The sequence below is a fragment of the Carettochelys insculpta genome, chromosome 3 (assembly GCF_033958435.1).
Source record: "Carettochelys insculpta isolate YL-2023 chromosome 3, ASM3395843v1, whole genome shotgun sequence".
Taxonomy (NCBI): Eukaryota; Metazoa; Chordata; order Testudines; family Carettochelyidae; genus Carettochelys; species Carettochelys insculpta.
This window is the reverse complement of record NC_134139.1, coordinates 199,431,478-199,455,019: the sequence shown is the minus strand read 5'-3', so window position 1 is coordinate 199,455,019 and position 23,542 is coordinate 199,431,478. Positions and strand designations below refer to the sequence as shown.

The following is a 23,542-nucleotide window of genomic DNA, read 5'->3' as shown; positions in this document are numbered from 1 at the left end:
ATGTCACCTTCCTATTTGTGAGTCTGTTGTTGGCTGATCAGCCTAATTCTGGAGCCGCAGGTCTTATCACAGAAGGGGCAGGTGTTAGTAGCTGTTGGTGGGGCATAGGGCAGTTTTTACCACATTTTTCTTCTTCTCTGCCTCTCCTTATCTGTGCTGCAACATGACCTATAAAACTGCATCACTCCCTCATGGTTTACCGTTCGCCACTGGGGACAGTCTTGGTCCAGGTAATCCCAAGTGTCGACACTGAGGCTTCACTTTTTCATGTGTGCCTTTAGCATGTCCTTATATCACTTCTGCTGGCCCCCAACACTCCTCTGTCCTGCCTCCAACTCAGAAAATAGCATCTGTTTTTGGAGGCACTGATCAGGCATCCAAACCTCTCCTACGTAATATTTAGGAGCAGAGAAATTGGCTTCTTTCAGTATCAGGCTCAAAATATTCCCCCTAATACTCTTGTACAGAAATCTCTCAGAACTCAGGGATACACTGTAAGGTGGGGATGATGATACCGTGAGGTGTGCAGTGTGAGGTGGGGATGATACTGAATTCTGGATCTAGGTGGGTAGTTTTCCACTTGGTCCGCTACTCAGTGTTGAATTAGGAGTCGTGTTAAATTCTCATAGGCTTCTTATAGCAAAAGCAGAACAGATACTGCAGAGACAGTATGAAAGTCTTGAATGATTACAGATCTGTTTGTACAGGTTGAACCTCTCTTGTCCAGCACTTTTAGACCAGTACCGAAGCAGAGAATTTGCCATACTGTAGGAGGTCAATATTTTTAGCAGCATTGCCAACATTTCCACTGTTTTCTGGGCTTTTTGAAGACACTTAAGGATAAGTTAGAGCTAAATAACAGCACGGAACACTGAGAACCAGGGTTGGTAACTGTACCCAAACTTGATGGGACTGCAGGAAACTTGGCTGCACACATGATATAAGTGGACATCCAGCTCACTAAAATCTTGCTGGACTAGAGAGGTTCAACCTGTAATAGGTTCATGTTCAACCTATAATACTCTAATGATAGCATTTTGCATCATGTAGACCTCAAAATGATTGACAAAGAAAAAGTATCAGAGAGGTAGCTGTGTTAGTCTGTATCTTTGAGAACAAGAAGTCCTGGGGCACCTTATAGACTAACAGATATTTTGGAGCACTAGCTTTTGTGGGCAAAGACCCACTTCGTCAGATGATGATGAAGTGGGTATTTGCCCACAAAATCTTATACTCCAAAATATCTGTTAGCCTATGAGGTTCCACAGGACTTCTTGTTGTTTACAAAGGAAACTAGATATTATTATCCCATTTATGGAAGAAATAAATGATGAACGGATTCCATAGGCTAACAGTAGCTATGGAAACTGGTCCCATGCCTCCTGACTCCTGCTCTGGGCCCCTTTCTGAGGGCTTGTCTATCCTTGGAAATTTACCAAAAAGCCTATTCTGGACTCATTATTCCAGATCGGGAATACTTACTTCACTGGGGATTCACTTGAGTTGAAATAAGAAGGCATTTTTTTTCTTATTTCTCATCCACAAACTTAATTCCAGAATAAAAGGGTCCATAAGAGGGTAATGCCAAAATTATTATTCTGGAAGAATTATTCTGGAACAGCTATTTCAATATATTTCCATCGATAACTAAGCCCCTAAGGTATGTGAAAAGGACTGTGTGTATCTCTGGGTGAGGCAACACAAAGAACTCTAAAACATAAAGGAATTTCAATGTGTTGGCAATAACAATGAGATCACTGCTCAATACACAGGCACACAGACAGCTAAAGCTCAACAAACAATTTGTAGCAAAAAAGAAGCATTTGATTAATTTACCTTCCTTTTTATGTTCACAAATGGTCTTCAGGGTTACCAATTATTCATTATGTGAATTCATTTGACCCATAATTTTTATAAATTAAGTCTTTGTCTGAAGGTAATACACAAGCAGTTCATTGTACTTCATATTTGAAATTTTCAGCCGCTCTGATTGGCTTGTACTGGATGCATGGTATAGTTGTTATTAGTTCTGTTTCTGGATTGGATGATTGTAACTTTTCAGGTATCTCTACAATGGAAGTGAATGTGTACAGGCAGGCATGCCCATGCTAACTTTAATGTGTTGAGATAGACAGATAAATAGATAGATAGATAGATAGATAGACAGATAGATAGAACTTATTTAATTTATTAATATCTAGTCTTTAATATTATGTAGAGATCTTAGCAGGCCTTCTGCACAAACTAGCATCCAAAGTGTGTTCCTAGGGCCCCAGTGGGCTTGTACTCTGGATGATAGCTTATGGTGAAGACCAAACCAGCATGTCTACATTACCATTGTTATGTCATTGACTGAAGATATCACATGCTAAAGCCACACATTCACTTGCCATGTAGGCACACCTTGAGAACTCATTTGTGCAAGAACTCATTTGTAAGAGTTGAAAATGCATTTACCACAAATGTCTTTTAACTCTTACTTGATCTTGTCAGTTTCCAGAAACTAACACAAAAGGAGTGTGAACATAGCAAAAGTATAGTAAGTGTTTTATTTGTGCAAACAGGCACTGTCTGAGGAGTAGCCCAGCCCTATTCTCAACTGCTTTCACAAGTATATCTTCACTTTGGACCTGATTTTGTAACTTTTTCATGGGGCTAAGAACATTCTCCCCTCCCTTCCCCACCCCCACCGCTGCTTATAGTCAATCATGGAATCATAAAATACCAGCACTAGAAGGGATCTCAGGAGGTCATCAAGTCCGGTTCCCTGTCCTCACAGCAGCATGAAGCACCATCTGTAACATCCCTGTTAGATACTTATCTAACCTGTTCTTAAATATCCCTAATGATGGAGATTCTACAACCACTCTAGGCAATTTATTCCAGTAATTAAGCACCCTGACAGGAAATTTTTCCTAATGTTCAGTCTAAACTTCCCTTGCTGCAATTTAATGAGACTCTTTCTTTCTGAGCTCACCCACATCAAGGTTGCACAACTTCATCACAGAAAGCCACAGCTGAACTTTGGCTGTGTGTATGCAAACACATATCACGCACATCAGCTACAGAGACATCACTTTGCAGTCACAGTCATGTTGCTGCCCCCACATTCATAGCGATCATTCCATCCCATGTCCATTCAGTAACATACACATTCAGCCTCATTCTCACCTTCAATTACAATCATTCTCTCTGACCACCATTAATTAGCATAGCCTCAGTCAGACTCTTTCACATTCAGTTACGTGCCCAGTCCCCAGCACTCATATTGGGTTATACTCACACAGCTACGCCCACGCCTAATTAAAATCACACCCTCACATTCCCATCCCATTACACTACTAGTGCTACACCCACACTTTATTACAATCACATTTGATTAAACCCGCAATTCTGCACCTACAGTGTAATCCTTCCCTTGTATTCACATCCACTTGGCGTCAGTTTCTCTCACTGGGATGCACATAGTTGCTTGACATATTAAGAAACACACGGGAAAGGCCAGGCCCACTTCTGTCATTTTGACCCCATAGAAAACAAAGCAAACTCAATTAGCTACCCATAATGAAGGAAGGCCTCTGGTCCCTGGTAAGGCCTCCCTCGCATTAAAATACACTTTGGGATTTATTACCACCCTTACTGCTAGATACAGGTTGAGTGTCTCTTATCCAGCATCCTTGGGACCTGACTAGTGCTGAACGAGAAAATTTGCCAAACCACAGGAGGCCAATACTGTCTAGCAGCACTACCAACACTTCCACTGCTTACTAGGCTCTTAGAAGACATTTAAGCATGAATTACAGCTAAATAACATCACAGAACACGGAAAGTGAGAACTGGTGGCTGTAAACAAACTTTATGAACCATGGGGAACTAGGCCATAGGTACAATAAGTGGTCGTCCAGATAACTAAAATCATGACAGATTACGGTTGTTGCCAGACAAGAAAGTTCTGGTTTACTTGTGCTACTATCAGTACTAATCTACTGCTACTGTTGGTGATATTAATGATAACAAAATAATAACTTCATTATGGCAGTAACTACTCCAGATCAAGGTTCCACTGTGCTAGGTGCTGTACAGATACAATAAAATGGTCCCTTCCCTGAAGAGCAGAATGACCATCTGTCTCGTATTGGGTGGGACAGTCCCATATCTGGGACACCAAAAAGGCATCCTGACTCATTGTCCTGTATTTGGGTCCTCTCCCACTGACCTTTTCTGCCAGCAGCTTCGCAGGTGCAGCTGCTGGCAGGAGTCACTTCCCTGAGCCTCCAGGAAGCAGGTGAGCATGGGCAGGTGCTTCATCCCAGGACTCCCAGGTAGTGCTGGCAGCTGTGGCTTCTCCAGGGTCCTGGGGCAGGGCCGGTGGCTGCCCCTTTCCTGGGACTCCCAGGAAGGTTGGCAGCTGCTACTTCCCCAGCGATCTGGGGGATTGCCAGCAGCTGCCGCTTCATGGGGCTTCAGGGGAGGGTCAGCAGCTGCTGCTTTCTTGAGGCTCCCGGGGAGTGCCAGTGGCTGCCTACTCCTTCCTGGCTCACCAGGGCTTGGTGGAGCTGGGAGGAGCTGCCTCTCTCCCACCCCATATCTCTCTATCCTGCATTTGGGGCAGGGGGTTATGGTCACCCTACTGAAGAGCAAACAAACAAGACAGACAAAAGTTAAAGGAATCTGCCCCTTATCACCACACGGCATAAGCTCTTCAATACTGTTAATGTGTTCAGTTGCACAATATGCCTTTGGGGAAAAAGAAGTATTGTTATTCCAATTTTATAAATGAGGAATCTGGGCACAGAGACAGCAGGTGATTTGCCAAGGGTCACGCATGAGGTGTATGGCAAAGTGGAGAACTGAATCCTGATCCTTAATCCAGTACCTTAACCTTAGACTTGAAACTCTCTCTTCCCTTTCTTGGGCCCATGACTTTGCAATTGAAAGGCTCAGTCAGTGTCTGTTAATTTCAGTGGCGCACACACACAAAAAAAAGGAATTTAGTACAAACACACCACTGAATTTTCACCAGTGCTTAGAACTAAGTCTCATCTGAACCTTGTTTTTAAGTTCTTTAGGTTTCTTTCATCCCAGTTTTCCTGCTCCAATGGTCTTCCAGCTTCCAAATTGGAAGTAAAAGGCCATGAAATCTGGCACAGCTTCCTGCTCTGGAGCAATCTCGACAAAAATTATGATTCAGAGACATAGGCAAAAGCTCTGGATAAACTTACACATAGTTATCCAAATGGACCCTCTGATACATGGCAAGTTGCACTGGGAAAAGAAAAAGAAATGCTACTTTTACTCCGACAATATTTGCTGCAGTGATATTTATGATTCTGTTACATTTCTAAATGTAGAATTTATCCAAGTTGAAATCCCATTGAAATTCATTGTGATTCTTATTCAGAATTCGACCCAGTCTATAACTATATGCCTGCTGCTACAGTAGAAGACATGTGACCTATTGAGAGATGCCTGTGTTGAACTCCAGGCCACAAAGAACGAGAGACATGTGGTGTGGGGTAAAATTGGCCACTGTTTTATTAAAGGATCAATTGAGCCAAATCACCCAAACCTAAATCCACCCGGAGGTCTCTGTTGATCCTGGCCAGGACTAATATGTGATGATAACAAATATTTGTTCCTGTAATTCCCATTCCATGCCCAACCATCCTATCATCTGAACCCCATTTTATACTTGGAGGAGGGGGTAGAGGGTTAGAGCAAACACTCAAGCAGTGCTTGAGATGAAAGTCATGCACCTGAAACTCCTTAATCTTGGGTGTCTGTGATCATGAAACACCCATGGTTTGGACCCCTGCTCATTACAGAGCACCATAATGGTAATAACAAGAAGTCCTGTGGCACCTTATAGACTAACAGATATTTTGGAGCATACTCTTTCATGGGAAAAGACCCACTTCATCAGATGCATCTGATGAAGCGGGTCTTTGCCCACAAAAGTGTATGCTCCAAAATATCTGCTAGTCTATAAGGTGCCACAGGACTTCTTGTTGTTCTCGAAGATACAGACTAACGTGGCTACCTCTCTGATACTTGTCATAATGATAATACAAGCAAAATACATTTAAAGACAGTGCAACAAAACAAAAAGTTATATGCGTATTAAAGGTGGGGGCTCACAGCCTTTATGGGCTCCTGGGCAAGGTGTGGAGGTGGGGGCCAGCTCTGAACTCCTGGAAGAGGCAGGGCAGAGGGGAAAAGGGGCAGGGCCCAGACCAGCCAGCCCTCAGAGCCGCACAGAGTGCACTACACTGCCCCCTCCCCTGCCCTTGGCACTTCCCAGAATGCTCAGGACAGTGCTCCAGCAGTGATTTAAAGGACCTGGGGCTCTGGTCACCACTGCTGCCAGATATGCCCTGGATGACTGCTCCCTTTGCCCCCTCCCCACCTTGTCAGTGAGCCAACATACATACACAGTACTCTCTAGCACAAATTTAAATTGGAAATGTGAGACATGGCAGAGCACTTTTCTCTACAGTTAGTGGTTTTCTGCTTAATTACCTACATATGATAATAAAAACAAAATAACAGTTTAAATACGATGCATTGAGGATATGTTTTATGCTATGTTTTACATGTACAGTACTCTACAATGGTTTGTACCTACAAAGCTTTAGGAATAGACTTTGATTATCTTTTGTTCCAGAGAACACCCATAATCTGGGAAATTCCATATTCTGGAACAGCCTGTTTCACAAACATGCCTGAGTAAAGAGTATTATAAGGGTATTATAAGGGGAAATGTCCAAGTGAGGGTTGCCTGGCAAAGTTAACTGCAGGAATCAGAAGAAAAAGAGCCAAATTCACCCTGCAGCTTTTATTTATTATTGTTATTATTATTGTTATTGTTATTATTTCAGTGGAATTACACTAAGGATTAGTTAGACCTGATGAGTTTAATGACACATTTTGGTGAGGAAAAAATAATAATTATAGTGCATTGTATTCAACAGTTATTAGAAACAAGTAATGAAATTACAGAGTAGAAGGACCAAAGGGAATATTTTGGTTTCCTCAATGCAAAACTTGCTAGCAAGATTTTTCTATTTTCAAGGGCTGGGGGAAGGTTTGTGTGGGTGATTTGGTTTTGCTGGGGTTATCCAAGACTTACTCTTGTGCCTATTTCTGTTGGAAGTCTTAAATGACCCACTCCAGTATTCTCTCTCTAACCAAGAGTCTTTTCACCCTCGTAACAGTTTCTTATGCAAGAAACCCTTGCAATCTAAATTTGCAGAAGCGACCAGTGATTTTTAGTGCCTCCTTCTGGGGGGAATCCCAATTTTTTTTCAGAAGTGCAAAGTGTTCAAGAGAGTGGGTTTAGGCCTTCTAAACCCAAACTTATGAGCTCAGTTCTTGAGGAATCCATTTAGGGATCTGGGACAAATAGATTTACCAAAAAAAAAGTGGCAGGTGATGTTGCTTGGCCCTGCCAAGGGGACTGGACTTGATAACCTGACCTAGTCCCTTCCAGTTCTATGAGGTGTCTCTCTCTCTCTCTCTCTTTATATTATATATATAGATATAGATATAGATATAGATATAGATATAGATATATAGATATATAAAAAATATTCCAAGTCAGGTCCCAGTAAGCTATCAGGAATTGGCCCCCTCAAGAAAGGAAGCCCTCCCATTCACTAGCCATTTTTGAAAAGGTAGGCTTATCCTAATCCTCTTAAACAGCTCTGTGAGAGTAAGAGTTGCTGGCCTATATTTGGTTGCTTGATTACCACCAAAAATTGCAGTCCTAGGTGTGCAAGAGATGGACAATTGGAATCAGAAGGGTGCACACTACTGAGCTTATGGTAACTTAGGTTATTATTAATCACGTAGTATTGTATTGTTGTTATATTTTATTATAAAACAACGACAGAGCTAAATCTCTGTGTCCACAGCCAGGATTAGAAACTCCAGCCCTGGGCCCCCTTGCCTTTAATTTCCTAACTGCTATTTTGTAAGACTGTGTCATGCTTCTCAGTTCAAACACGCTTTGGCTTTTTATTATTCATGGCCCTTTTTCTCAGTCAGTGGTGCTGAATAATAAAACAGCCCAGGATCAAATGGGCCTATTCTCCACGCCTGACACCAACTGCTACTGTTCACTGGGCTCTGCCAAGCGTTGCCTCTGATAATGAGCGGGATTTGGTTAAACAGTAAATTAATGAATAATGAAATATCCAGGTTGATCAGTTAGAGAGCACGCTTGCTTCGCCCCTGGCTAAAGGCTGGGGGCAGAAATTACTCTCAAACGGCACTTGCCTGTCTGCTGGTCTGGATAACTATTTTACAGCCTATTGCTTGACAGAATGCTGGGGAGGGAGCTTGGGGGATATAAGGGGGTCGGGGAAGCCAGCAGGACAACCTAGTTATCGCCTTGCTAAATAATGCGTCTACGGCACGATTTACAAATATTATCCTGAAAGTCAAACAGTTTGTGGGTAAGGTAAACCAACAGCTCAGGGTTGGAAAGCGCAGAGGCTAGAGAGAGGCTAATACAGTGATGTCCACAGAGAGTGGGACAACAGGGTGTGTCTGTACAACAAACCTATTTTGAAATAAATTATTCCTAAATAGCTATTTCAAAATAACACTGCTACACACAAATATGTAGATCAAAATAGCACTCTGCTATTTTAAAATAGAGTGCCCACACACAGGTAGCCTATTTCAAGATAGAGCCATGGGAGTCACTATAGCTTATTTTGAAATAGGCTCTATTCCCTGTCTACACATCCCCTATTTTGAAATAGGCTATTCCTCATGCAGTGATGGGTACCAGTTTTGAAATCACTCACACGCTATTTCGATTTTTTTTCAGAATAACTAAGCTGTGGAGACACACACTCAGAGCCCTTCATACACAGAGAACCCATTGGTTTCAGACAGCAGCTTGGTTGGAAGCACAGCCCTGCTGCACCTGACATGGTGATGGGTGCAGCTCACTGGGGGCTTTCATGCTCACAAGTGGGTCTCTGGATCCAGGCAGGGCCAGCAGGGAAGCCCTTGGGAGCTCTGGGTTTCACTTCAGCAGGTGCAGAATCAGACCTAATGGTCATGGTCCACTGAGTGGCTGAACATTTTCTAAAGTGTTGGCACTAAACATACCCCACCGCGTGGACACAGAGAACTTTCTCCCTTGAGTGAAGTGTCTGGGTATAAAATTACTGAAGGCCTGTGCAATGACATAGATCTGAGTTACCTTAGATAAGAATTGTCTTTTAGGCTGTGGTTACATCAGAAAGTTTTGCTGACAAAACTCTGGGGTCTTTTTGGTGGGTTTTTTTTTTTGGGCAAAACTGTTGGAACGTCCAGACACAACAGTTTGTCAACAGTTTGTCGACAAAACTCAGCGCTTTCCCTGGTCGTGTTCTGCCTCTCAGCCATAAGGAATAACACTGTTATCGACAGAATCTGTTGACAAACAAGCTGTGTGGACACTCTGGGGTGGTGGCCTTCTCTCAACAGACAGGGCATCCAGAACAACGGGCAGCTCTGTCTATTGTGCTTCCGGGTGTCTGTTTTCTCAAAAGAGTAGCTGGGTAGTCCAGCTGCTCTGTCAACAGAGCAGAGCTCTCTTCTGATTGGCTATGTGTGTGGCTGCACTTTGTCAACAGAAGTTTTTTTTGTGAAATCTCTTCTGACAATGACTTCTGTCGACAGATTGCTGAAGTGTAACTGTAGCCTTAGGCTATGTCTACACAACAGAAATCCTTTGAAACAAGTTCTTCTGGAAGATCTCTTTTGAAAAAACTTTTGTAAGAGCGCATCCATGCACAAAAACGTGGATTGAAAAAGTTGATCTGCTTTTCAACAGAGAGCATCCACACAGCTCCTGCTCTTTCAAAAGAAAGGTCCAGAGATCAAAAAATCCGGCGCCATGAGGACTGCTCTTTCCAAAAAAGAGCCCTTGGGCCAGCTTCACATTATTTTTTTTCTGAAGGAATCTTTTTAAAAAAAAGACATTCTTCCTCATTTGGGAGATGAAGAGGGCCACCAGAAAATACGTTGCATTCTTCTGATCTAATATCAAAAGAATGCATTTTGTGTGCAGATGCTCTTCAGGATTTTTCAAAGGAATCCTGGCTTTTTTTGAAAAAACTCACTAGTGTAGATGTAGTCACGGTGAATAGCATCTTTCCCCCATTCAGCTTGCAGCTGAGTGCTAGAGTCCCTTGTTCAAAGATGGATGGAAGATTATATCACAATTTATAATACCCCATAGATGTTCAAGGCTCGCCATCACCTGAAAGAAATTAAGGAGGACAAGAAAACCACTGGAACCATGGATTGTGGCAACCCATTTGGTTATAAACAGAAAGAAAGAGACCAGCCAAGAAGTGATAAAAGTCTTCCTTTTCTGCTCTGGAGAAGACAAGTAGCAATAAAATACTTCCCCTCCCCAGATCAATAACCCACATTCACACACAGATGCACAGAACTGTTGATCTACAGGTACAGAAAAAAAATCTAATTATCACATATCTGTGCCTTAGAATTATGCAATAGCAGAGACAGAGGCTGTTATTTTCCTGAAATCATTAGAATATAATTTTAATTTGAACTAGTTTTAAACAGAAGAGAGGATCAAGCAACCCAACCGCACTCATTCTTTTTTCCCAACTTTGGAAAAAAATTCTGTCTACAGTTCCAGGCTTGGTTTGTTTAAGGTGTCTGGGAGCATATGGAAAGGTGTGGGGCAGGGTAATGAAAGCTACGTTTTAAATACAGCTTAGAAACTTAGGAAAGTTTCTCCCCATAAACATAAGTGAAAGAGTTCTTGCTTTACTTGAAAAACTGAGTTCTATATAAGCAATGGGGTGTGAATTAATTTGACTGGACCAATCCGGGTTTCTCTTCATTGTTTATGTATTTATACATATTCAAAGTGGTGTGAATTAATTTGACTGGTTTTCTCTCCACTGTTTATGTATTTATACAGTTGAGTATATGTGTTTGTACTTACACACTAGACAGTTACTATCACAAGTGACTGACAATCTGTTTATTTGAACTACACACATCACACACCAGAAATGATCCATAACATCATCAAAAGTCAATGCTTATAATACATAAATAATCAGTTGAGAACATTTCCCTTTTTCCTCTCTTGCTTGTATTGCTCTAATTATAAATATTCTGTTTATAGGAAGGGCGCGTGCCAAGTACCCGTTCCTAAAACTTCTACTATCAAGCTGTTTGTCTTTTTTCCCTCCTACTTCCATTGTAATTTGTAATTGAATCATCACTCTGCCATGTTTTCAAACACAGATGGACATGGTCCTTTTCTACTACCAAAGTCGAACGAACTCTGGCATCAGACAACAGAAATATCACACTAAAAGCAAGATTAATAATGATTCTCATCCCACTTGCTGCTCTTTGCTGTTGCTTGTTTTGAACCAGCATTACAGTCCTTGCGCCTCTGAAACTCACACTGAGGTCCATAGGAGAAGGCGTTTAAATCACTGAAAGTTCTGCTCTTACAAGGACAGTGGGGAAAGGCTCTTTATGACTGAACTAAGAGGGATGGACACGTGGGGATTTCATTACACAAATATATAATAACTGATTTTTTAAATATATTTTGTAGATAATCCGATCTTCCCAACACACACTTTCTCTCTCTCTCTCTCTCTCTCTCTCACACACACACCCCTTGTGCTATAATATTAATCAAGGCAGTATTTCAAAATTACACTGCAAAAGTTACTGAAATGCATAGACTGCTTCTTCTCAGCCAGAATATCTAACATACCATGGACACTCAAATGGAATTATCAAAACACTTATACATTACATTATCTCTCCTTATGCTTCTCCTATATTTGGAAAATATCATTAATAAACAATAATAACAATAATATTTTAACAAAATTTAAAACTGATTCCTAATAATACATGAGACAGATATCTCCATTTGAAAGGCAACAAAATGCCTACCTACAGGGTTCCACCACTCAGGTAGCATGTTGTTTAATCTATTTTTGCCATTGCTTGTTTCAAGCCTTGTAAAACATTTAATTCCCTTTTTGAAATGAATGGATCTATCTGAATGTGTGTATTTGAGCTGTCCTGGTGGGAATAGATACCCATCAGTGCAAGTGTGAAATAATTCAGAGAATTTTGCGGAGCAAAAATCATTTTATATCGATGCCATTGTATAGAGAGGTTGAATAGGAACTGCAAGGCTCATACTGTAATCAACACATCATGCTGGTTTTAGACACTATGGTGTTAAGAAATGGTCAGGCGGACACTCTTTAATGAGTGACCAACAAAAGGATTTTATATATGAAAATTAAGAGGAGACACTTACAAACAGAAGGGTCATCCTGCTCTCATTGAAATCAAAGGGAACTTTGCCATTGGTTTCAATGGAAGATGGAATGGGCCCACAATTGTGTGTGTGTGTGTGTGTGTGTGTTATGAAATCTGAAAACATGAAAGGCCGTCAGAACTGTTATCACTTATTTAGTGCAGTATTACATTTAGCAGTGTCTGCCTCAAGTACATATCTAAATAAAGAAAACTCTACTGCCCATAGCAGAGCACTCTTTGCAGTGGTCTGAGGCTAAGAGTTTCAGGCGGAAAGGCCAAAGGAACAGCTCATCTAACTGCTTCAGCACAATATCGCCTGTTAGTTTCTAATTCTGGCAATTTTGTATATATAATGCAGAATTTGAAAGAACAATGAAGAAAATGTATTTTATTTATTTGTAACAATGTGAAATGTCCTATTTTTATATGCATATGTCCACTTATAGAAACATCTATACACCTGTTAATGGCTATGTCTACACTAGACAGTTTTTTTCCAAAAAGCCAGAGCTCTTTCAAAAAATCATGTGGAGCATCTACACACAAAGACCATGTCTACGCTAGCCAAGTTCTTCCAGAAAATCAGGCCCTCCTCTGAAATAGCATGTGGAGCATCCACACGCAAAATTTGGTCTTTCGATCAGAAACCAAAAGTGCGTGGTGCTTCTCCCAGAAGCCATCTTCTGCTCCAGGATCAGGAAGAGTGCCTTTTTCCAAAAGATTTTTTCAGAAAAAAGCATGTGTGGACACTCCATGGGCCCTTTCCTCTAAAATGTGGTCCTCATGGTGCCAGATTATTCAATCCCTGGCTCGTTCTTTCCCTGGCTGTGTGGATGCTCACTTTCAAAAGAGCAGATTGCTCTTTCAATCCGTTTTTTTTGGGTGTAGGTGTGATCTTCTGGAAGATCATCTTTTGGAAATCACTGTAGTGTAGATGAGGACAAAATGTGTTCTTTCCATATTAAATGGGAAGAACTCAGCACTTTTCCCAGTGGCCCTCCTCTGCTCCTGGATGAGAAAGGGCACCTTTTTCTGAAATATTAATTCTGAAAAAAAATGTGTAAACACCCCAAGGTCCCTTTTTCCCAAAGTGCAGTCCTCCCTGGCACTGTATTTTTTTATCTGTAGTGTTTCCTAGCCTGTTCTTTTGAAAAGAGCAGCTGGTTGTGGCCACTCTCTATAGAAAGAACGAATCAATTTTTTGATCCACCCTTTTGTGTGTGGTTGTGATCTTTTGAAAGAAGTTTTTATTTTTTTCCCAGAAGTATCGGAGGGGTAGCTGATAGTCAGTCTATAGCTGCAAAAACAACAAGTCCTGTGGCACTTTATAACCTAAGCAGGTCTTTGTCCATGAAAGCTTATGCTCCAAAATAACTTCTGGTTTATAAGGTGCCACAGGACTTCTCATTGTTTTTTTCCTGGACAAATCTTCCTAAAGAACTTCTTCTGAAAGACCGCTGTAGTGGAGACATAGTCAATGAGAGAGAGTGTCAAAGAAAGATAGGTGGATAGATTCTGGGACTGATCCAGAGGGATTGAAGCCCATGGAAAACAAAAGCAGGAGTGATCCTTAGTGCATTTCCATAACACATGCCAATTTACTTAGCTAACCAATTAATTAATCATATGAAATGTGATTCTAAAAGATGATGGCCAAAAGTCACAATTTCATTCAGCGCCTGAGATTACAGCTGAGCCTGATCCTGCAACAGCCACACAAACAACTTACTGCCACTTGGAATTTCCTTTCAGGGTGTTTGAGTAGAAGGAGATGAGAGTTACTCTGGCTCGTGGGACAAAAGAATTATTATGAAATTCTTGCAGGATCACAGTGGCACATGCCCACCCCCGCTCCAGGGAGTTTCTAGGGCACTTTTTAAATATCCCACACAGGACAAGAGAAAATGCTATGGGGACAAATGCACCTGTCCAGAGTTCACAGAGAGATTCCGGAGAGCACCCCAAATCTGCTCCATGCCCAGGCCTGGACAAATGCCCCTTAGGGAGTTTTGAACACAGTTTGGGTGGCTGTTATTAACCTGTAGATGGGTCCCCACCAGGTTAGAGTGGCTTTAATTGCCAGGATATGAGAGTCACTATCCCACCCCCCACACACACACCCTTCAGGTTTGAGTTTAGGGCTGCATTACTTCACCCACTGTACCAGGATCCTTCAAATCTTTGTCATATGCACAGTTTTGTAAGATGGTGAACCTTTCCCAGAGACACCCAAGTAGGTGTCACCAAAGTTCAGGATGATCTTGTACAGGTGATGCAAAGGGCCCCTAGAATTCTTCATAAAACAGCCTTGGATTTTTTTTTCCTTCTCTTTTTAAATTATTTCTATTTGAGGAGCCAAATCGGAGGGAATTTATACTGGTTGTATCTCTCTACAGAAATGTAAAGCAAAATACTTCCAACCAACCCCCTCACATCTCACTACCAGGGAAATAAAACCAGAGGGTGAGCATTCAGTGTGAACTGGGACAAATAGGGCAGTAATTATCCAAATTCCTTGGCCACACAATGTTTCATATTTGTCTAAATAAAGAGAGAAAGAGTCCTTGAGGATCCAGACAAAGGCTGACTGAATTGGCAGGGCCTGGACGGATAGTATTCCCATTTCTAATTCACTTGGCCAGTATTCTAATCTGATTTACAGAAGTCATTTACCCTCAGTGTAAATCTGGAGTTACTCCAATGTCGCTCCAGATTTATACTGGTGCAAATGAAACCAGAATCCACCCCTACTGATATCTTCCTTATAAGTGTCAATTCCAAACCAAAATAAAGCCTGTTGGGGAAGACTTTTTTTTTCTATAATCTCATTCCTGATGCTTTAACTATGCAAAAGAATAGAGCTACTCATGCCTTGTAAATATCAACAAAAAGGTTAATCAGTTGAATTTATAACTAGAGTAGGAATATCCATCCATCTGCAGACACCAACACAAGTGGAGCAAGTATAGTGATACAGCAGTGGAGATCTGAGACAACCTGCAGTGTTGTAATAACACAGAGAACTTTCTTTTACTAACTGGTAGCTGGGATTGAGAAAATGATTTGCCATTAATCTAGCTAGGACAGGAAAGATTAAACAAAAAAATCATATTACGATGGCATGAGGTTTAGTACATCACTTTAAAAAGGAGAGGGAAGGATGACAAAACAATAGACACCCCCCCTTAATCAGACAAATAAAATGCCAACATTTCTGAGAAGCAATATTTATTGTCGGTTTTCTTAAATGTAGAGACATGTCCTGAATTTCCCAAACCCCAGATTGGGAAAATAAAGACTTCTTGGCGTTATAAGTAAATCCGTCTGAAGAACTGAAGCAGCACCAACATTCAGAAAAAGGAAAAAAAAAAAAGAAAGAAAAACTGAAGAGGAAAATACAACAAAACACAACATTTTTTCTTATTATTATTATTTATGTAACTCATGTCATCACTGGACAAGAAACCAATTTCTACCCATTACCATAACAGCTTGTCTATAAAGAACAGAAAAAAATTCCGATAGGATACTATCTAGATTCAAGCGGGTTTTTTTTCTTTCTTTTTTTAAACTTTTTTGTTTTTTTGTATTTTTTGTTTTTGAAGTCCCCCACCCATTCACAGAGGTATAGAGTCACAGATAAATAACCCAAAACTACTTGCTCGCCATATTTACACATTCCCGTTAAATTAAGCATAAATAAATATATACAAACTTAATATTGAACGCCTCTCCTCATTGTTCCTTAAGAGGAGTTGCTACATTGATATTTCTCACTGTTCAAGGTGATTCAAAAAGGAATCCATTTTGGCATAGAAAGGAGGGTTGTATCATTTCCCACCTTTTCGGGTTTCCTTTTCATTGTTTAGATCTATGTTTGTTGGGGGAATGGGTAAAACTTTTTAACAGGTAGACATACTCTGGCACACAAGGCTACGACAGCTGGGCTCTGTGGTACCGTCAGATATTTCTAAAATGCGATTTGAAATAACTTCTTTTCCATTGGTACAGTGGATAAGGAAATAGAAAAGAGGTCTGTGTCCTTTTAAATTGAGAGGGGTATTTTGTTGGAATGCAGGGTAAGAGAAGACTAAATGGTCAGTACCACTGGCAATCTTTATGGCCTGAAATCAGCATTACTGTATCCAAGAAAGGTAGTGAGCCTCCACCCACTATAAAGATTCAAATGATACAAAATACACTCACTGTCACTGCTCAGAAAAGAGCAGCAGGGTAAACGTGGTCTTACCAGCTTTGTTTCACATTTGTGAGCATAGTTCAGGGCATCAGAACACCAACAAAACGTAAGTTCAAAGTATTTTCTTTAACAGCTTGTTCAAAGGTCTAAGATCGTAATTATTTCCACATAGAGACACACAGGTACATATCTCTACTAATCTCTGGGCATGGACCATATTTAGCTGCTAGAGTTGGATGCAACAGTGGCTTCTGATGACACGATATTGTCCAATATTATTAAATACCCAGCCCACCTCCACCCATCCCTTAAGGCTGGTGCCTGGGCATGACTTATGTGATAGAAACTGCCTTCTGGGGTCTTTTACGTGGTTTATCAGAAGAATTACAGTTTGCAAACCTGTCTCCTAATACATTATTTTGTTAGGCTTGAAAGTGCTACAGGACGGCTTTTTAGTTTGCACAGGAGCCAAGTTGTTCAATGAGGGGCTATCTAAGTCAGGAGGAAAAAAAATTGTTGGCAGGTGAAAGTAAATTGACAGTAACCCATCTGTTGGGTTTGAAAACAAACTCCTCCGGGCCTCTCCTTAAAGTTTTCCTTGGAATTCAAAGCAAAACTGGCAGATTAACCCTCCTGTTTATTGAGTGATGGTCCTGGGGAAAACAAATCTTTTCATCACTCAGTTATCAGCTAAACATCCAAGGTGCCAAGGCTGGGGAAGCACAAAACTGCCGTGCAATGAAGTTCTACTTTCATGAAACTCAGAGCAGGAGGGCGAGATTATTGTAACTGCATGGAACAATCAGCAGTGGACAAATGCTCACAGCTGCCAAATATTAGATTACAGGGAATCAATTAGGTGTTCAACTCATGCCATGGTGTTGTGATTTAGACATGTCCATGCGCTTGCCCTCCTTACTCGGATGAGAGAGGGGGCAACTATCGCACTGAGCTCACTGGGTAGCTTGCCCGAGCAGAGAGGGGGCAGACTGATGCTGATGTTGAATTAAAAACAAGAAGTTTGATGGGGAAAGGATCAGTCCTGTAAATTTGGCTCCAGAGGCCAGGAAAGCCTGCAGAAGTTGTATTCCACAGACTTTGGATTAGTTTCTAATTCAACAGACATCAGAGTAGGAGTCAGGATACTCTGTATCCACAAAAGCAACAAGAAATCCTGTGGCACCTTGGAGACTAACATCTTTTGGTGCCTAAGATGCACCTGACGAAGTGGGTCTTTGCCCACGAAAGCTTATGCTGCAGAAGATTTGTTAGTCTCTAAGGTGCCACAGGACTGCTTGTTATTTGTAAAGCTACTACCTAACAGGGCTCCCCCTTGCAGACTATACACTTTCCAGATCTGCAATATTACAGAGACATTGAACTGAATATTTTGTTGGGAGGAGGCACGAGCTCCTCATCCTTGGGGCTTTTGGGAACTGCGTGATAAACGTTAGAGAGTAATGTCCATTTCTAATGCCTTTTGCATTCAATACACTCATCTGCAGTCGCACGTTAGCTCTGCCTGCAACATTTGGTGATTCGTTTCCACAAACACTACTGGCTCCAACGCACAGGAGAGAGAGGCAGAGGCATGCCCCCAGGAAAAGCTTATTGTGATCGATTGCCACTCCAGTGTTTTCCTGCACCCAACACAGGTGGGTACGCTGTCTGGCAAGCAGATAACTTCTGATGTCCCTAGGCTAAAACCCACTTAGTTCCCTTACAGGAGTGTTCCAGTGAAATCAAGGGGACCCATGGGAAGTCTTTGGTTCCAGCTGTTCAGGAGCTTTGTAAAGGCCCAGGACCAAAGATGTCAGTCAGCGGGCTCTGCCTCCCAGCCATAGCTGGAAAATCCTATGCTCTTACACTGTCTCTGATTGGCTGTGAGCCAGAATCTTATTAGCCTCAGTCTACCTCTTCTGTAGAATGGAAATAATCATGTTTGTCACCTGTGATTTCAGTTAGGATTGAATTAGAGCTAAATGGTGCAGTGTCAATATTCCTCTGGGCTGGAGTGAGGATAGCCAGTAAATTAATGTCAATAGGACTTGTCAAGCCCTGTTTTGAAACTGGGGTTACCATATCTGACATTTCAAAAGAAAGGAAATCCCTGAGATGGAGTGTATCTATATCACTATCTACCAATGCATGCTGTATTAATGTATACATACTATAGTACATTAATACAACATGAGCATATTTAGTACTTATACAGAACATTAATACAAAGTACACTGGTAGATACTGACACAGATACACTCCCTCATGGGGTGTCCTCTTCTTTTGATGGTAACCTAAATGAAAGGCAAATTTCCCTTCTTACTCGAAGATAGCCCTTTGTATTAACAGTAGCAAGGGTAGCAAAGCTAAGGAGGATCTCAGCTGTAGGAAGTGCATCATTCACAGCTAAGCACAGCAGGATGGTATCTGGGAAGTGAAAGACTTTTTTTTTTTTTTTTGAAGGAACAGTTGTTGGGAAAATGAAGAAAGGGGCAATAGTTGTACATGAAATTCCTTTCCCCCTCTTTTAGTTATTTAGCAAATAAAGACCATGTCCAGCATGGTCCAGACTCCCTTTTCTTTGACTACAGTTACACTAAAGCGATCTGTCAACAGAAGTCACTGTGGGAAGAGATTTCCTGACAAAATTTCCGTTGACAGAGTGTGGCTACACAAAAAAGCCAATTGGGAGAGAGCTCTGCTCTGTGGACAGAGCAGCTGGATTGCTCAGCTGCTCTCTTCACAAAACAGACACCCAGAAGCACAGCAGATAGGGCTTCCCATTGTCCTGACACCCTGCCTGTTGAGAAAAGGCCCCTCCAGAGCACCCACACAGCTTTTTTGAGAACATAACCTGTCAACAAAAGGTGCTTTTCTCCATCCAGGAGAGGCAGAAAGTTGTCTTTGAATGTGTTGGGTTTTGTCGAGATACTGTTGACAAATCCCATTTTGCGTGTGGACGCTTTGCTAGTTTTGTTGACAAAAACAGGGTTTTGCCAGAAAAACTTGCTAGTGTAAGCATAGCTTCAGGGATTTCAGACCAGCCTGGGACACCGTGAATGCAGCATCATTATCCCAAGTTGAAATAAGAGAGTGAAGTCCTAAACACACTGCAATCAATGGGAGCTTTGCCATTAACTTGACAGGAGTCTCACCCCGAGACAGTAACTTTCCTCACACAAGTGAAAGGATTCCCTGATGCACGAATCTCTACCCCCACTGGAAAACTGTGTCTGTTCAAGACTGACCAATTCAAGCGGAAATTCATCTCCTTGAGAACAAGGGTTATTTTCCACATATGTCACAGAAGGGCAAGTCTTTAAATTGTAGAATAAGAATAAAACATCATGTAATACAGCCAATTACTGAAAAACAAATTAAGCAAACACACACACCCATACTACCGGTGCATTTTTCTCCTGATGAATTTGTTCTAAAGCAAAAATCACAGTAACATCTTAATAACTTTCTAAAGAAAAACAGATTTCCTCAGAGACAGTCAATCAGTGCTTTTTCCTGCAATCCCACCCCCTCCTTAGCTGGCACACACACAATTGCATTTATCAACCCTTTTCCATCTGGGTATCAAATGCACATGCCCAAGCAAGTGTTTGCAACCCCCCGCCCCCTTCAACAAAACTGTATTCTTCTTCTCAATATGACATCTCGATTTCGGTTATTTTTATCTGGTTTCAATTATTCCCTTTGAGCTTCTTAAAAGAAGTACAGTACACCCCCGGAATTCTGAAATGCCTGGCTTTGATTTAAGAAAAAAAAACAGTATCAGACTTGTGGATTATTGTTCTCTGTACCTGATATATTGTGTAGGGAGCTCTAGTCCTCTTTGAAGAAGCTCATAAGCCAAGCGGGCAAAGCTTTGGGAAACAGAAGAAAATAAAATAGTGCATACTCCTGAGAAGGAATTACATACTCAATTTTTCAGACTAGCACTTCTTTAAAAAAAAAAAGGGGGGGGGAGGGGGAGATTTCTTTCAACACACCTATACAACTAGAGCAAATTAAACAGAGACACTGACATTGTTGGGAATATAAACCCTTTAGAGAGGAAATTGGGATACTTTACACATAAAGATCAAGACTTTTAAATGGCATTAACATCTTACTGGACCATATTTTCAAATTTTGCACCCTGAGAGCCAATAAAGTTTTATCATCAAAGCTAAATACCAAAGTAAGCATATATAAGTGTAAACACTGATAAACAGAGGGTCTGTCTAGACTAGGGAGAAAAAAGGGTGTCTTTTAAAAATAAAGTTAGCAAACTGGATTGAGCTAACTTGACTTGAAACACCCAATTTGCTCTAATTAATGTAGACACTGTAATTAATGTAAAAAACATTTAATATATTTCCAGTTCTATTGGCAAGCCATATTGGAGCCTTTGATACCCAACTCAGCTCCTTTCCTAGTCTAGATAGATCCAAAGTGGCAAGATAAGATGAGGACACGGATGGGGATGCTGAAATTGAAATGTCCCAGATAATATCACTGGAAGATTTTTTATACATCTGAGCCCAAACAAGAAATCAAAGCAGTAACACCAAAATGCTTCTCTGATTTCTTCCAATAAGTTATTCATTTCTTCCTTTTATTTTATTCCCCCCCACAAAAATCATTTAAAAAGTGTGAAAACAGAGTGGAAAAATCCTGGTGGTTGTCTTCAAATGTTCCTTGTAAGATACATCAAGCCACTGTTCTTGCTCCATTGTGCGCCTCTGATCTTAAGTTATTGTCTTTTTATTATTATTATTTTGTCCTACCTAATATAATTCTTCCAAAACCCAATCCAATATTTTAAAGCTAAAATTAAAATGGTTGTTTGTTTTAAAAGATTCTCTCTTTCCTTTATTTATTTTTTTCTCTTTAACTTTTTTTTCTTTCATTTTCTGTGTTTTTCTTCCTTGTCTCCAGTTTTACTACCTGGTCCTTCCCCAGATGTGTGCCTGTTAGCAGTGTTGTTGTTCAAGAACATCTTGTCCATGCCTTTGAGAGCTTCAGTCAGGTAGTTCTGGAGGGCTGTGAGGGCAGCACAGATGGCTGGGGCCCCAAAGCCATGGGTGATGAGGCTGAAGTGAGTCAAGCAGCTCTGAATGCCTGGTTCCAAAATTGGGCTGGGCCTGCTGTTGCCAATGGGCGTCCTGTCCTGGGCCAACAGATCCGTGAATTCTTTGCAAAGTTGCCTGCAAGGGTGAAGAAGAGGAGAGAGAGAGATCCCCAGAGCGGTCAGAGTCTCTTCACTGCTCAGCACTTAGCACTTTGTACACAGCCTGAGACTCCCAAGGTATTTGATGTGCTTTAAGTAGCAAACACAGCCACCCTCCCTACTTCTCCCCAACCACAGGCCCAAACACACTTAAACTAGGAAAATATAGTATCAATGTACACATAAAAACCTAGGGTGCCAGGAAACCCAAGGCCTGCTCCAAAGCCAGTGACTGAAGAGCATCACAGACACTCAGTAGTGAAGCTGGATACACAACAGATACCTCTTCCCTCCTACCCCAACACACACACATTCCCCCCAGAAACCAGAAAGAGGCTGATTTTGGGATCTCCTGCTGCATTCCTTACCCTGTCACAACTCCCTAGAGTCCAACGGAGCAGAGGGACTCCAAGAATAAGGCCCTGGCCTTGCTGTTTCCTTAGAAGGCTTGACCAGAGGAAAGGAGGAGAATTCCTAGTTGAGTTCACCCTATTCTCTCAATTCCACCTCTTCTTCCCCGACCTAGAGAGTTTCTGTTCTTGGACCAGAAAGTTGCTTCTGAAATGCTGTTTATATCTTTTTAAAACATATTATTAGGTCTGTATTTTCTTTAGAATAGCCAGGTTACCCAAAATGATAAGTAGGTAGGTAGAAAGACAGATGCTGTGTGGAGATCCATTAGATCAGTGGCTCTTAACCTGGGGTGCACATACCCCCTGAGGGTGCATGCTGCCCTTCCTGGGGGTGTGAGACATGCCAGATTTTTTCAGAAGGTAAATAATTGAAAACACAAATTAAGCACAGGCATGTAAGTATGAACACGTTGTTTCAACAAACCTATGTATTTGTTAACATTAAACATTTTTAATAACGTATGTATTGGAAATGAAATTGATCTGAAGAAGTGGGTCTGTCCCACAAAAGCTCATCACCAAATAAATTATTTTGTTAGTCTTTAAAATGCTACATTTCTGCTGCTTTTTTTTGTTGGAGTGCAGACTAACACGGCAACCTCTCTAAAACTATTTACATACATTTAATATACATTTAAAAGTGCATAGCCCCCCCTCCATTTTTGATAAGGGGTGTGAGAACATATTTTGAGAACTAAAGGGTTGCAGGCTGCAGTAAAGGTTAAGAACCACTGCTTTAGATTAGATTAGATTGATCGTGGTGGTATTATTATTATTATTCTTTATTTGCTCAGAGGGTAACACTACCTCCCCTGCACGTACAGGCTCTCTCATCAAGAGCCTGTAAGTGGCTCACTGAGATGACTGCTAACTAGGATTGCTGACTGCCAAACCGAGGCGGCAGGTCCTGTCCTTCCCAGGAATCCTGAATGAACTCTCCCCGGGCGGGGAGTGCAATGACGTAAGCCAAGAGTGGCCGCAGTGACCCGCGCGTTTGGCTGCCTCTGGCTGCAGAGCCCCGGGCCCCTTTCCGGGGGTCTCAAACGGAGCAGCCCGAAGCTTGAGACTCCCACGAGCTCTTGCTCCGTCCTGGTCTAAGGCGGCTCTCGAGGCTCTTTTGTGAGGCGCAGGATCAGCTGACTCGGAGCCCTCTCAAACCGCGAGGGCCCCGGTTTCCTAAGCTCCCGCGCCCTGCCTGCAGGGGTCACCAAACCCCACCGGCGCGGGAGAGCGGACCAGGCGCGCTCTGCCTGCTGCAAGGAAAGAGGGGCAGGCGGGCAGCCCCCAGCCACTCTCCACGAGGAAGCCCTGCCCGGGGTGCTTCGAACCTGCTGCCAGGGAGTGGTTAGGGCTCCCCTCTGGTCTGGG

At 41.8% G+C, this 23,542-nt stretch overlaps 1 protein-coding gene across 10 annotated transcripts in view; it reads right to left on the bottom strand.

Annotated features, from left to right (window-relative positions):
- TFAP2B (transcription factor AP-2 beta) overlaps positions 1 to 23,542 on the bottom strand; it is a 130,342-nt gene that overhangs the window by 81,647 nt on the left and 25,153 nt on the right. For 4 of the 10 annotated variants that reach the window (XM_074991402.1, XM_074991404.1, XM_074991403.1 and 1 more), the window contains exons 8-9: positions 21,479 to 21,738; positions 20,350 to 20,412 (exon numbers count right to left, since the gene is read on the bottom strand). In XM_074991402.1, coding sequence (XP_074847503.1) covers positions 20,372 to 20,412; positions 21,479 to 21,738 — 301 coding nt within the window. In that variant the 3' untranslated portion in view covers positions 20,350 to 20,371. Of the gene's footprint in view, positions 1 to 5,243; positions 5,266 to 14,490; positions 15,672 to 20,349; positions 20,413 to 21,017; positions 21,739 to 23,542 lie in introns of those variants that run through there. The other 6 variants (XM_074991399.1, XM_074991398.1, XM_074991408.1 and 3 more) reach the window with 4 other exon arrangements.